The 14,646-nt window shown below is 42.1% G+C and overlaps 1 protein-coding gene across 3 annotated transcripts in view; it reads right to left on the bottom strand.

The window, feature by feature from the left end:
- Window positions 1–957: 957 nt before the first annotated feature.
- add1 (adducin 1 (alpha)) overlaps window positions 958–14,646 on the bottom strand; it is a 169,955-nt gene continuing 156,266 nt past the window's right edge. Inside the window, exons 14-17 of one of the 3 annotated variants that reach the window (XM_070877749.1) lie at window positions 12,960–13,394; window positions 11,623–11,730; window positions 8,498–8,531; window positions 1,319–1,409 (exon numbers count right to left, since the gene is read on the bottom strand). In XM_070877749.1, coding sequence (XP_070733850.1) covers window position 1,409; window positions 8,498–8,531; window positions 11,623–11,730; window positions 12,960–13,394 — 578 coding nt within the window. In that variant the 3' untranslated portion in view covers window positions 1,319–1,408. Of the gene's footprint in view, window positions 1,410–8,496; window positions 8,532–11,622; window positions 11,731–12,959; window positions 13,395–14,646 lie in introns of those variants that run through there. The other 2 variants (XM_070877743.1, XM_070877753.1) reach the window with 2 other exon arrangements.

The raw sequence follows: 14,646 nt of genomic DNA, 5'->3' as shown, positions 1-14,646 counted from the left end.
ATATAAATGCACGTCTTACTTTCGTTTTATATACGATTCCAGCATTAAAGCACGACTTTGCCATCACCTTCACCTAAACTGTATTTATTTCACTTATAGAAGAGTATGTTGTGTACTTTTTTTTGTCCTTTCAGACAGCCACACAATGTTGTTGGACTGATATGGCGAGCAAAAAGTGGGTTAACCAGAGCCCGTCAACCAGTTGGTGTCATGCTCTTGAACTAGTGGCTGGTGGATGCACACACGCAGTGCTAGCCGTGTCCAAGGTCCTGCTTAAAGGACGCAAAACTGGGAAATCCGCTGTGCAAAGATTCCCAGGATAGAACCTAGGTGCTCTCGACAGGTGCCACACCAAATACAGCAATGGGCTGCACCATTCAAATGCTTTAAAAAACATGTGTGTGTGTGTGTGTGTGTGTGTGTATAGACGAGCAAAAGGGAAACCTGCCTTAGACTGAAAAAAACTTAATATTCAGCGATACCTAGACAATTCCTTCTCATTTTATAAAGTAAGCAACTCATGATCTGTGCCAATCTACAAGCCACATGTAATAATCTTCCTTTAAACACATCCCCACACCATTTCGGCAGCGTCACAGATGGCTGGTGTTTAACAGTCATGCGCAGGATGTCTCGTACACACCTGTGGTAAATGTAGGTCGTTTACTACAATATCTGCATATTACATCAACAAAGCAATTAATTCATCATTACAATATAATCTTATTAAAAAGGCTTCCTCTGGTTTCATTATTCTAGCAACCCTAAAGTGGCAAACCATGCTGCGATTAAACACTTGCTGGGTTGCACCTACTGCACTGAAAGGATTAGCACCTCTTTTTGTTGTGTGTCAAAAATGTCCTGTTACTTTCAATACCGATCGAGCTATACTAAGACGAATCTGTGCATTCCGTTACATGGAGGTTTTTATTAAGACATAACACTAAACGATACAACCTTGTACATTCTAGAAATGATTTAGAATTGATCTGTGAAAGGAGGGCGCCGTGCCTTCCCCCTCCCCCTCCCTGGTAAAAGACCAGGCTCTTATTAGGATTCGCTTTTCTTCTTGTTCTTCTTCAGGAAGGAAGGAGTGCGGAACTTTTTCTTCTTCTTGGAAGGTGACTTGCTGGGAGACTCGTCGCTGGCTGGGTCCGCCACTTCCTCAGCCGGTGGCGTGGTTGGCACCTGCTCAGAAGGTGGTGGTGGTGGGGAGGGAACTTCTTGGAGCTCGGCCGTGCTCAGCTCGACAAGTTTCCGGCTCAGATCTTTGCTTGGGCTGTCCGACTCCTCTTTTCCAGAAGTCTGGGAGCTCAGCTGTTCCGAGGGCTCATCGGGGGCGAGTTCTGGCAGGGACTGTTGGAAAGTTGCAGCACTGTCATCCCTGCATGTCTGTTCCGCTTGCGATTCTGAAGAATGTGTAAGAGAGGACAACATTAGCAAGAGAGAGTGCAAGTTTGGGCTTGGGTTTTTACAACCACGGACTGCCCCAGCCACCCTGCTGTGAAGCACAACTTTCTTTTGCAGTCCGTGCAAGTGCACTAATACAATATCAGATCATTACCAAAAGTTGTAGCATTTTTACTTCAGCCATTCTCAACTAGTTCAAACTATTCTGTAATTATTCCCATGCTCTCCTGGCCAGCTTCCCATTTTCCACTTCATCCGTTCAAAGTTCTGTTGCCCGGCTCCTGACCCGCACCAAGTTCTGCCCACCTAACACCCTGTGCACAATGACCGACACTGGCACCCTGTCCAGCAACATCATCACTTTACATTTATCATCCTGGTGTTCAAATCACTTCATGGCCTCGCTCCTCCCTACAACCTCTCAGAACTCTGCGCACCACCCCCACCCCCCCAATTTTGGCCTCTTGTCAAACCCCCACTTCTTCCACCCCACCACTGTGTCTAGCTCTCCTCCTTTAACTCGCGCTGTACCTCTTTGAACAAGTTTTTAGTCACATCTCCTTATGTGGTGCGGTGTGAAATGTTGTTTGATTATGCTCATGTGAAGGAGCGCCTTGGGGCATTTTACTACGTTAAAGGTGCTATATAAATGCAAGTTGCTGTTCTAACCATTCTGGGCCCTGAGGCACCGACCGTGCAAAGGCTTTGCAATGGTCTGAAATTTAAACGTTCTGCATGTTCCACACCAGCGCCTATAAAATGGGATAAAATGATTGAGTTTCCACTCTAACACCTCCCCAGACGTCAGTAGTTATAGTTGCACTGATGAGGTGTATCTGTGGGGAAACATCCAGTCTCCAGTGAAATTGCCCGACACCATGGCAAGAGTGAAGTATCATCGCTTGGAGAATTGCAAGCTCAAACATTCATCCGGCCACGGCATCACGCAACACTTTAATGCACTCTCTCAGTATCAATTCTCAAATTACCCGCCGTTTCAATTCTTCTGAAAAGAATAATTCAGTCTTGGGCAAGGGAGAAAGTAATCATTTAATATCCAAAGGATATGGGAATAGTTCAGTGATTTGTCAGCCTGCTGATGCGAACTATAACCATAACAGCCGTCTAATGATCAGTGATCCTCATCAATAGTAATCCTCCCCCCTCCAAAAATCACATTGTTGAAAAGAATTAAGTTCAGTTTGCGTTTGGCTCGGGACATTTTTTGTTGAGCAGTGAATAGGAGGTCATCTGGCATTGTGCCCAGCGTGACTCTTGACATTAGCCTATGAGGTGGTCCCAAATCAAGTGGCATGAACCTCATTGTGTAACAAATAAAAGCTGCACAACCAAAGCTCTTCCCCATGACCTTTAAAGTGCACGGTGCTCTGAGCACTGAGCTTATGTTCCCCATCGCGATAGAAGACCTTTCACTTATCAGTCCCTTTCTTTAGAGAGCTGAGCCATCCATGGAAGGCCCAAGAAGAACAGCACAAGATTAGAGAGGCTATTTGGCATAGAAACAGGCCACTTGGCCCAACTAGCCAATGCCGGCGTTTATGCTTCACTCGAGCCTCCTCCCGTCTTTCCTCATCTAAATCTATCAGCATAACCCTTTATTCCCTTCGCCCTCATATGCTTGTCTAGCCTCCCCTTAAATGCATCGATACTATTCGCTTCAACCACTCTCTGTGGTAGCGAGTTCCACATTCTCACCACTCTCTGGTTAAAGAAGTTTCTTCTGAATTCCTTTTTGGATTTCTTGTGACTATCTTATTTTGATGGCCTTTAGTTCTGCTCTTCCCCATAAGTGGAAACATTCTGTATCCTCTATCAAAATCTTTCATAATTTTCAAGATCTCTATTGGGTCACCCCTCAGCTTTCGATATCATCCTTGTAAATCTTCTCTCCGGTGCGTCTATATCCTTTTTATAATATGTAGGTAGTACTTGAAGTGTGGTCTAACCAAGGTTCGATACAAGTTTAGCATAACTTCTCTACTTTTCAATTCCATACATGTAGAAATAAACACGAATGTTTGATTTCCTTTTTTTAATGGCCTTGCTAACCTGTGTCACAACTTTAAATGATTTATGTATTTGTACTTCAAGATCCCTTTGTTTCTCTACCCCACCCAGACTCTCATCCTCCAAGTAATAAGTGACCTCCCGATTCTTCCTACCAAAATGTAATACCTCACATTTATCTGTGTTGAACTTCATTTGCCAATTAGATGCCCATTCTGGAAGTTTATTAATATCCTCCTGTAATTTGTTGCAGTTCTCTTCAGTATTGACTATTGCCCCCTTGTACTAGAGTAGAGGACTAGCCTGCAAGGAAGTGCTCAAGGTTCTCAGAACCTCAGAAATTTGATCCGATCTAGTTCCAGCAGATGTACAGACCCAAGTATATTGTTTCCTTTAGCATAAATATTCTAAACAAACTGGATCATAATTTTTCAGGTTGGAAGTTGAATCTCTCATTCCGTTAAGTGATAATTGAGACTAGTAAAATGATCCTATCTTGGACACACACCCTTCGAAAAGCTCAAGCCAATATTTTATATTGGTTGTTTATAATGTCCACATTGCACAGTATTCCAAGTGTGCAATCATACTTGGGAATACTGTGCACAGATCCAAGAACGTAAGAAATAGGAGCAGTAGACCACTTGGCCCCTCGAGCCTGCTCCACCATTCAATAAGAACATGGCGGATCTGATCTTGGCCTCAACTCCACTTCCCTGCCTGCTCCTCATAACCCTCGACTCCCTTATCATTCAAAAATCTTAAATATATTCAATGACCCAGCCTCCACAGCTCTCTGGGGTAGAGAATTCCATAGATTTACAACCCTCAGAGAAGAAATTCATCTTCATTTCTGTTTTAAGCGGGCAACCCCTTATTCTGAAACTATGGCCTCTAGTTCTAGATTCCCCCTTGATGGGAAACATCCTCTCTGCATCTACCCTGTTAAGCCCCCTCAGAATCTTGTGTTTCAAGAAGATCATCTCTCATTCTTCTAAACTGTCTTCATAAGACAACCCCTTCATCTCAGGAATCAACCTAGTGAACCTTCTCTGAACTATCTCCAATTCAAGTATATCCCTCCTTAAATAAGGAGAGCAAAACTGTACACAGTACTCCAGGTGTGGTCTCACCAATGCCCTGTACAGTTGTAACAAGACTTCCCTACTTTTATACTCCATCCCCCTTTCAATAAAGGCCAACATTCCATTTGCCTTCCTAGTTACTTGCTGTACCTGCATACTAACTTTGTGTTTCATGTACAAGGACCCCCCAATCCCTCTGTACCACAGCATTTTCTAGTCTCTCTCCATTTAAATAATTATTTGCTTTTTTACTCTTCCTACCAAAGTGGATAACCTCACATTTTCCCACATTATACACCATCTGCCAATTTTTTGCTCACTCACTTAACCTATCTATATCTCTTTGCAGATTCTGCGTGTCCTCTTCACTCTCCTTGCTTTCCTGCCCATCTTTGTATCAGCAGCAAATTTGGCTACATTACACTCGATCCCTTCATCCAAGTCATTACTATAGATTGTAAATAGTTGAGGCCCCAGCACTAATCCCTGCATCCCACTGGTTACAATTTGTCAATCTGAAAATGATCCATTTATCCCGACTCTCTGTTTTCTGTTAGTTAGTCAATCCTCTATCCATGCTAATATATTACCCACAATCCCGTGAGCTCTTATCTTGTGCAGTAACCGTTTATGTGGCACTTTATCGAATGCCTTCTGGAAATCCAAATATACCACATTTACTGGTTCCTCTTTATTCACCCTGCTCGTTACATCCTCAAAAGAATTCCAGCAAATTTGTCAAACATGATTTCCCCTTCATGAAACCATGCTGACTCTGCTTGATTGCATTATGATTTTCTAAATGTCCTGCTACTACTTCTTTAATAATGGACTCCAACATTTTCCCAATGAAAGATGTTAGGCGAACTGGTCTAATTTCTTACTTTCTGTCTCCCTCCTTTCTTGAATAGCGTCGTGATATTTGCAGTTTTCCAATCAGTTGGGACTGCTCCAGAATCCAGGGATTTTTGGTAAATTATAACCAAAGCATCCACTAACTGCAGCCATTTCTTTTGAGACCCTAGGATGCAGGCTATCAGGTCTAGTGGATTTGTCCACCTTTAGTCCCATTAGTTTGCCTAGTACTTTTTGATTGATTGATTGATTGATTGAAGTCTCTCTCCCTCCACCCCCCCCCCTCTCCCACCCATTCTCAATAGCCCCTTGATTATCAATTACTGGGATGCTTTTAGTGTCTTCTACCGTGAAGACCGATACAAAATATTTGTTCAAAGTCTCTGCCATCTGTCTTCCATTATTAATTCACCAGTCTCATCCTCTCAGGGACCAACGTTTACTTTAGCTATGCTCTTCCTTTTTATATACCTGTATAAGCTCTTACTGTCTGTTTATATTTCTTGCTCGTTTACTCTCTCAATCTATTTTTTCTCTTTTTTTAAGTCATCCTTTGCTGGTTTCTAAAAATTTCCCAATCCTCTGGCCTACCACGAATCTTCATAACATTGTATGCCTTTGTTGTCAATTTGATATCATCCTCAACTTCCTTAGTTCTGGTCTCTATATTACAAAAAGGATATACAGGCACTGGAGAAGGTACAAAAAAGATTTACAAGGATGATACCAGAGCTGAGAGGTTACACCCATCAGGAAAAATTGAACTAGTTGGGGCTCTTTTCTCTAGAAAAAAAGAGAACACCGAGAGGCGACCTGACAGAGGTTTTTAAGATTATGAGAGGGTTCGATAGGGTAGACATAGAGAAGATGTTTCTACTTGTGGGCGAGACCAAAACTAGGGTCCAGAAATACAAGGTAGTCACTAATAAATCCAATAGGGCATTCAGGAGAGTGGTTTGAATGTGGAACTTGCTACCACGGGGAGTAGTTAAGGTGAAAATGATAAATGCATTAAATTTTTTAAAAGATCAGTTCCCAGAGACTCATGATGAATGCAATGAACTACTGAGGGAGTGCTGCACTGTCAGAGGTGCCGTATTTTGAATGAGACTTTAAACTGAGGACCGTCTGCCCTCTCGGTTGGACGTAAAAGACCCTGCAGCACTATTTCGAAGAGGAGTAGGGCAATTGTCCCTGGTGTCCTGACCAATATTTATCCCTCAACCAACATCATTCAAAAAAGATTTGGTCATTATCTTATTGTCGTTTGTGGGATTGTGCTATGCTATGCTGTGCACAAATTGGCCGCCGCGCTTCCTACATTACAGGAGTGATCACACTGCAAAGAGTACTTCATTGCCTATACAGCCTGAGCTCATAAAAGCAACTCTTTAACTTATTCTCTTCTGTGTGTACAACATCACATTGGGACTGGGTTCAAAGTCAGCCTAGATGAATGGGAGAATAGGGGATTTTTATATATATATTTTTATATTTTTTTATATAAAAATATAAAAAAAATATATATATTAAATATAATTTTCTTCACCACTAAAATACCCTGTAAAGAATTTAATTAATATACTTTCCACAAGTGTAATTTGGCTTAGTCATTGGAAGGAACAGGGCTAAAAATCAATCTCCCATGCACTAAAAGCAGCATCGGAGAATCTTTATGGTAATTTCAACCCATTGTCTGGTATGGTGCCACATTTCTTGAAAGCCGCTGGCTTTAATTATATTAAGACGGATACAGGCGAGATAGCTCACCCACCCACAACAAACCAGTGTCCCCAAACAGCAAGCAGTTAGTTCTTAAACACACTGCACGTTTTTGCCATCCTGTGTGGTTGTTACTCTTTTGTGTGAAGAATCTGCTGACGTCAGTTCTGAATTTGCCTTCCACTGTGGAATGTCTACTGGCTCAGATTACATGCCCCTACTTCTTTCTCCTGTCTCCCCATCCATCCGCTAGCACAATGCCATCATTGCAAAGCATTCGAACCTCAGAGCTTGTCCAATAGGCTTTCTTCACAACTCTGCTCATTGTGAATCTCTACATTTTCTCACAGTAAAAGATATCAAGCTTTGCTCTAGCCTGAGGCAAGGACAAAGGAAAAATTATCGGAGGAGCAGCTTTGGCATAGAGCAGTGGCGAGCTCAGAGTACCATAATCAAGGGAAATTCTTGCTCGAGTTACCTCTTTTCACACAAATGACTAAAGTTCAATTACTGCACTTTTAATTAATACTAGTCTAGTGAATAACCTTCCTCTGCCCACTATTTTAAGAGAGTTAATAAACCATTCATTTTAAATGGGTTAGCTCCTATTAAAATAAGGGACAAAGTAATATCAATTGAACACATTAGGCATTTGATGGCAAACATTGGCAAGTAACTTCTAGGCTGTATGTATTTAGGGCTTATAGCAGTAAACTTTAAGAAGCCATCGCTTGAACGGTAAACAGGTTAGAGAGCTTTGTGGCCATTTCTTAAAACCTGATGTAGTTAGTTACTTGTACACATTAAAAAGAGTTAGGCATTTTGAGCAGTATTTTGTTCATATTCCTGAAATTTTGCGTACTATATTTTTGAAGTAGACATGTAAAATTATATTGGGGAAAGAAATTGAGCTCGAATCGCTGAAACATAGTAAAATACTCAGCATCTCAATGCATATACCATAGAACAGACTTACTGAACACCAAGTAGGGCATTAATCACTTTCATCCTTCGCAGCACGCGCAATTCAAAAGTGTGTCGAGGATTTAAAATTAACCAACGTTAACACATTCCCTGGAAAGGTATATGCTCATTGTCAGAATACAAGACGTCGAGATAAAATGAAAACTGGAAACTTATCTGTTAGCCGGAGAGATGTGCACTCTCTTACCAAACATAAAAGAGAATGTGCTGGTCCTTGTGAGAAAACAGCAGCATTTTTCGAGGGTGAAGTAGAACAGATTTCTAAAAATTTCAGGAAGGTGTCTGCAGCTTAATGGAGCCTATTAACCAGGAGGAAATGGAAGCGGAAACAGGAATGCGAAAGCTGGAAGCCATGCACGTAAGTCTCGCAGGGTTAACTGAAGCAGCTCTGTACATGAATGCACAATACTTACTATGGTAACAGGTACTCTTTAGCACATCCAGCTCCTGTTTGTAATGCAGCCACAGGAAGGCGGGTGGAGGGGAAAAAAGCACAAGAAGAAAAATCTATGCATTCATAACAGCCGTTTGTGTTAAACAAAAAAACAGAACAGAATATACAATTCTTACAGAACAGAGAAATCAGATGAGATCAGTGAATGGAAAAATTACACAGGACAGTGATTCTAACATGGCAGAAAGTACACGGATACATAAATCAGATTACACCATTTCACATAAGCATTACAGGAATCAACTACTGTCAACACCGAGTGTAATTCTAACTGTGGCCCAGAAAAATGTAAAGCACTTTTATTCTGTCCAAAACCCAGGTTGGATCTTTAATTAAATTAATATGTCTATATATTTTGATTTAAAACATACACTCTTTACTATAGATCAAACTGGGGCCAAGAGAGGATTTTTAAAAAATTACCCTTTTCCTAAATCTTTAAGATTAGCCTGCAAAAGACTGTTGCTCAACACCCTTTATAAAAAATGCATGGCGAGAGATGGCCCTTGAGGCCAGTTCCGTCCACATCCCACATACATACGATCCACTCGATAAGGGGAGACTAATCCACCTAATTATCTGACAGACAGTTCGACACAAATACTTCCCCATTGATGCGAAGGAAATTGAGAGTTAGAGATATTAATAGCATTGCTTAATTTCTTCCCCCCCCGCCATGACATGAGAGAAAAGAACTTGCGGGTTCCTTAAAGTAGGAAACTATAGGTGCTGATACGAGTTTAAGGTTGAATAATCATCCACAGACTCAGGTGGAGTTGGCCCGATGGTCTGAAATGGCCTTTTCTCACACCCAGTTGCTCTCGTGTCTCTCAATTTGGCTCAGCTGGTTGCATTCTGGTTTCTGGGTTGAACCCCACACCAGGACTACTGCCACTCATGTGCAGTACAGAGGGAGTGCTGCATTATTAGGGGTGTACCCTATGGAAGAGACATTAAAGGAAGGTTCTGCCTGCCGGTTTCAGTGGGTCAGTTGAACATTAAACTGCAATTATTGAATGGAGCAGAGTGTTCTTCTATGTGCCAACATTCCTCCCTCAATCAGTACCGTCAGTACCGCCCCAAAAAATTACTTTTCATTCGAATTGTTGTTTGTGGGAAGTTATTTATGGAGAATGGCTGCTTTGTTTGTCTACATAACAGGAATTTCTAGATAAAACAAGACCAAGGTCTAGCTGGTACGTCTTTTATGATACAACGATAATGGAGTTGTTTACTAATTATAGCAATCAAATCCTGCAGAAGATGGTCAGTGGACGTTTGCACAGTTTCTCCGGGAGTTCTGTCAATCTTACAGTAGGACATTGGAGAAATCCCGACATTTCGGTTGCATTTGGAAAAGTAGGTTCAGTCCACATCTAAAAATCTAAGCTGACACTCCAGTGCAGTGCTGAGGGAGTGCTGCACTGTCGAAGGTGATCTTATCAAAACGAATAAGATTATGAGGGGGCTTGACAAGGTGGATGCAGAGAGGATGTTTCCACTGATGGGGAAGACTAGAACTAGAGGGAATGATCTTAGAATAAGGAACCACCCATTTAAAACAGAGATTTAAAACAGATGGAGAAATTTCTTCTCTTGGAGGGTTGTAAATCTGTGGAATTTGCTGCCTCGGAGAGCTGTGGAAGCTGGGACATTAAATAAATTTAAGACAAATAGACAGTTTCTTGAGCGATAAGGAGTTATGGGGAGCAGGCAGGGAAGTGGAGCTGAGTCCATGATCAGATCAGTCATGATCTTATTAAATGGCAGAGCAGGCTCGAGGGGCCGTATGGCCTACACCTGCTCCTATTTCTTATGTTCTTATGAAGGTGTCGTCTTTCAGATGAGACGTTAAACCGAGGTCACGTCTGCTCTCTCAGGTGGGTGTAAAAATCCCATGGCACTATTTCGAAGAAGAGCAGGGGAATTATCCCCCGGTGTCCTGGGGCCAATATTTATCCCTCAATCAACATCACTAAAACAGATGATCTAGTCATTATCACGTTGCTGTTTGAGAGAGTTTGCTGTGCACAAATTGACTGCTGCGTTTCCTACATTACAATAGTGACGACACTTCAACAAGTACTTCATTAGATGTAAAGTGCTTTGAGATGTCCGGTGGTCATGAAAGGCGCTATATAAATGCAAGTCGGCGTCTTTTATCAATGAGTCGACAACAGATCCAGACATGAGGTGAGGAAAAGCCCCAGTGGTGGAGAGCTCTGGGAACCAGAGGCACAGTCACCTGCTCCTCCCAAGCACGCCATGTCAAACTAACAAAATCACTAAACTACAAAAACCCCTGTAACTTAGTGTGTAAAACGGAGATGTCTGATCCCATAGTAAGGCATTATATAAATATATACATTCCTTTTGTTTTTGACTCCGATTAAGCAAAGCTGCAGACAATTCATCTACCCTTATATCGCCATTGTTTTATATCATCCTGCCCTCTTTGCCCAGCAGCATAGGGTCTCTTGTATCCCGGGGAGCAGTTGATCACCTCTGGAACCTAAATCCCATTCCTAACCACATATTTATCCAGCTATGTTCCCCCTGCCCCCGCCCTCCCCACCCTCCCTAAAAAAGTCAATCTCAGTCTCAACTGCCTTTGCTGGGCTAAAGATTCTGACAGAGAGGTGTAATCTAATAGCAGCAATGAACAAGAGGGTGTGCATTATTATACTCTTCACACTTTAGATGCTTATATTTTGGGACTGTACTTTGATTATTTCAATCAGCAATACTCAAAAGTGACAACACCTCACAATTAATTGTTAAGTCAAAGCATGTCACTGATCCTGAAGCTACATCTGCCAGTTAGCAGGTGAAATGTCTACAGGAATTTAATTATCTGCCAATTTTAGAACCAGCTCCACAGCTGCCTTTATCAGTTTCCTGCTATTCCCCAAATAAATAGTGATTTTATGCACACTTTCATGTACATTATTGCTCAATTAAAAGACAAAGCAGACAGTTTCTTGAATAGTTACACACACACACACAAATAACTTCATCAAAATCCACAATCACAAACCATCATGCTTTACAGCTACACAACCTTAACTGCTCGGTGCATCTTACCATCATCTAATTTTGTGGGAGTGCTGGGGGGAGTGCGGGTAGGGGTGTGGTCTGTGGGACTCTGTTGGTCGTTCACTTTTAACTCCTCTGACTGGGGCTCTGAAAGCTCTGAGAGCAAGAGGGAAGGAAACAAGATAAAAAAAAAAAGTTTACATTCAGTACAATTGGTCAACCCTTTGAAGAATTTTCTGCACCATGGTTGCAGACAAGGAGATGATAAGAGTTTCTTGTTGTTGACAGCCTCCGCTATAGACAGGCGCACGGTCCTTGCTGTCCTCTTAATTCTCAGTTAGATCTTGGACAGCAGCAGAATCTCGGTTATCCACCATGGTGGACAGCAGCCCGGTGGATAAACGAGATTCCCCCTCCTCAATAGCACCCTCCTCTGTTGTTCTGGTACTCCCGGCAAGGTTAGCTGGCACAGGAATAAATTAAATGAAGGCTTAAAGCTTTCCCCAAGTGCCAATCTGCAACTTGCTCGACTGGAGAGATACTCAAAAAAATACTTTGCACCCTTTCCCCCAAACCAGAGGTGAGTGTTAAAGGTAGCGCGTGTGCTCATCTGCAGTTAGCAGTCTCCACGATGCTTACCTTAGTAGAGCTGCCAACATTAGGATCAGGAGACTGCACCAGGTGACGTTACATTTGACAATCTCACCAGCAAGATTTAACAGGTGGGCTCTAGCGATTTTTGGAGTTTTCAGCTCTGCGCGAATATTCAATTAACAAAGTGATGTGGTTGGAAAAAGCCTACTTTATCAAGTCATAGTAGACGTCACAGGAGCATTCTCGATCCTTCTGCAAGTTATTACAGGCATGTAAACTAGCCAGCACAAGCATACCCAAAACAATGTCACATAAAACACTCCAACCAAGCCAAATCGACAACTTGCTTTGGCCTTGCTGTAAACCCTTACCTGAAAAACACATGAAAATCACAACAGCATTTTGAAGATTAATGTCACCACCACTTTTTTTTCCCTAAAATCTACTGCATGCAGAGAAAGGCAGGAGGTGAGAATCATTTCAAGGGTCCAAGGAAACCAAGAGTGCTCAGGGATTGTTATATTCTCAAATTGAGACAAGAATTTCAGTTGTCTAGCCGCACAAAGCAAGAGGAAACCCAGGCCCGTAAAGAACAAACTCACATCACCACTGAGCAACCAGACATTACACAGCAACTGATCAAGAGAATGGAGAGACAGATGTCAGTGACAGTGAAGATTCAGCACGTCAAGGGACAAAGATAAATCAAGTTGAGGAACCCAATGTTTTTGATTAGAGAGAGTTGCGTTTCCTCATTCAAAAAGACTGGGTCTTACCCCGCTGGCCAATACCTGAAGGGTCAGATGACGAAATCTGGTCACCAGAAGTGGTAAGTGCCCTGACAACGGCACTGTGTAGCTGGCTGTGTAGAGATTCTTCTCTATCCACATGTTCTGGGCTGGATTGCTCAGACACCTGGCCTACACTGTAGGGAGGTTCCCGACCAGAGATCTGCTCCTGACTGTAATGAGACTCAGCCTCTGTTGCGCTTCCTTGGCTGGTGTGAGATTGTGTTTCAGTTGCGTTATCTTGGTTATGTACAGATTCATACATGGAGGGCTGACTTTGGCTTTGAACAACTTCCGTAATAGTCACTTGCTCCAGGACACGGTGCATTTGCGGTATAACTGCCACGCCATCTGGTTTGCCATCAGGGCATTCCTGGTGCGCTCGAGTGAACTCAATTTTCGCCGAGACCTCACCAATGTGAGCTGTAGCATTCTCAGCTAGATAAGACAACAGGTTCATGCAAATAAAGCTTTGCCAAATAGGAAGTACACCACTAACTTTACAGATCATATACATGGTTATTAAAAGTATAATGGATCCTTCTCAATCTATTTTTACTGGAGTTCATGTCTGTGGTTAACAGATCTCTTGATTTTTTACAATGACAACCAAAAGGTTAGTTTTATAACTAACTATTGCTACATCACTTAACGTTCCTTTGGTTGGTTCAAAGAACTTCATATATCACCTCCTCCCCACCTCCTGCCAATCAAAATCAATAAATAAGGGGGTGATGGCTAAATATTAGAAACTGTGTTTTGTTATGGAATGGGATTAGCACCATGGTTTCATTTCAACTTGGAACCACGTTGATAGTAATACCTTACAATAAGCACAGACCAATGTGAAAGCAAGAACACTACATTCACACAGACACAAAACTTATTAATTTGGATGGACGGATAGATAGATTAATTGAAACTACTGGGACTTGAGATTTATTAACTAGTTCAACCATGAGCTGGGATTCTCCCCAAACAGATCCACTACATTTATCTATTTTAATCTCACTACCATGCCTGGTGTAATTTATATTGTATATACTGAAAATGAAAGGTGGGTTGCAACATTCCATGCAGTACCTGTTATGCAGGTAGTTTGTGTTGTGATCTCATGGTTAAAGTGGGTGTAACATTACAGGTTTTAAAAACACATGCAATAATGAACAGTCCATGAGAGCCAAATGCTTTTCATATCCCAGCCATCAGATGGTTCTACACCAAAGTTACAACTGGACGTTAAAAGTGATCAAACTTGGGTACATTTCCGTTTATGATCAACTGCTTACCAGAATGATGTTATTGTCATGTTTTGCCAGGACAGTGTTTGAATGTCTTTGCCCCTAACTTTTCCCTCCCTCAAAATAGAGAGAGGTCACAGAAAACCATCTCAAGGCCCACAAACCTCCTGCAATGAGAAAAAGATCAGGGAGCAATCGGCAAGACACCTCCCTTCCCCCAACTGAGAGAAATTGGGGTCCCTGGAAGGTTAAGAATGCCCTCCGTCTCCCCATCATTGGGATTTTTTCCCAGCCCTGGCAAATGCAAGGGTAGCTTACACTCTCTCCCCATCCCCTACTGATGTCGTTTCCCTGCCTTTTCTTCCCAACCTTCTCACCACCTTCCTACATTCTCCTGCTTCTCATTTTCCTCAATAATTCCCAAATTACATAGATTTAATATCTGATAA

Source organism: Pristiophorus japonicus, chromosome 1 (genome assembly GCF_044704955.1).
Source record: "Pristiophorus japonicus isolate sPriJap1 chromosome 1, sPriJap1.hap1, whole genome shotgun sequence".
Classification (NCBI taxonomy): domain Eukaryota; kingdom Metazoa; phylum Chordata; class Chondrichthyes; family Pristiophoridae; genus Pristiophorus; species Pristiophorus japonicus.
This window is presented reverse-complemented; position numbering and strand designations above follow the sequence as displayed.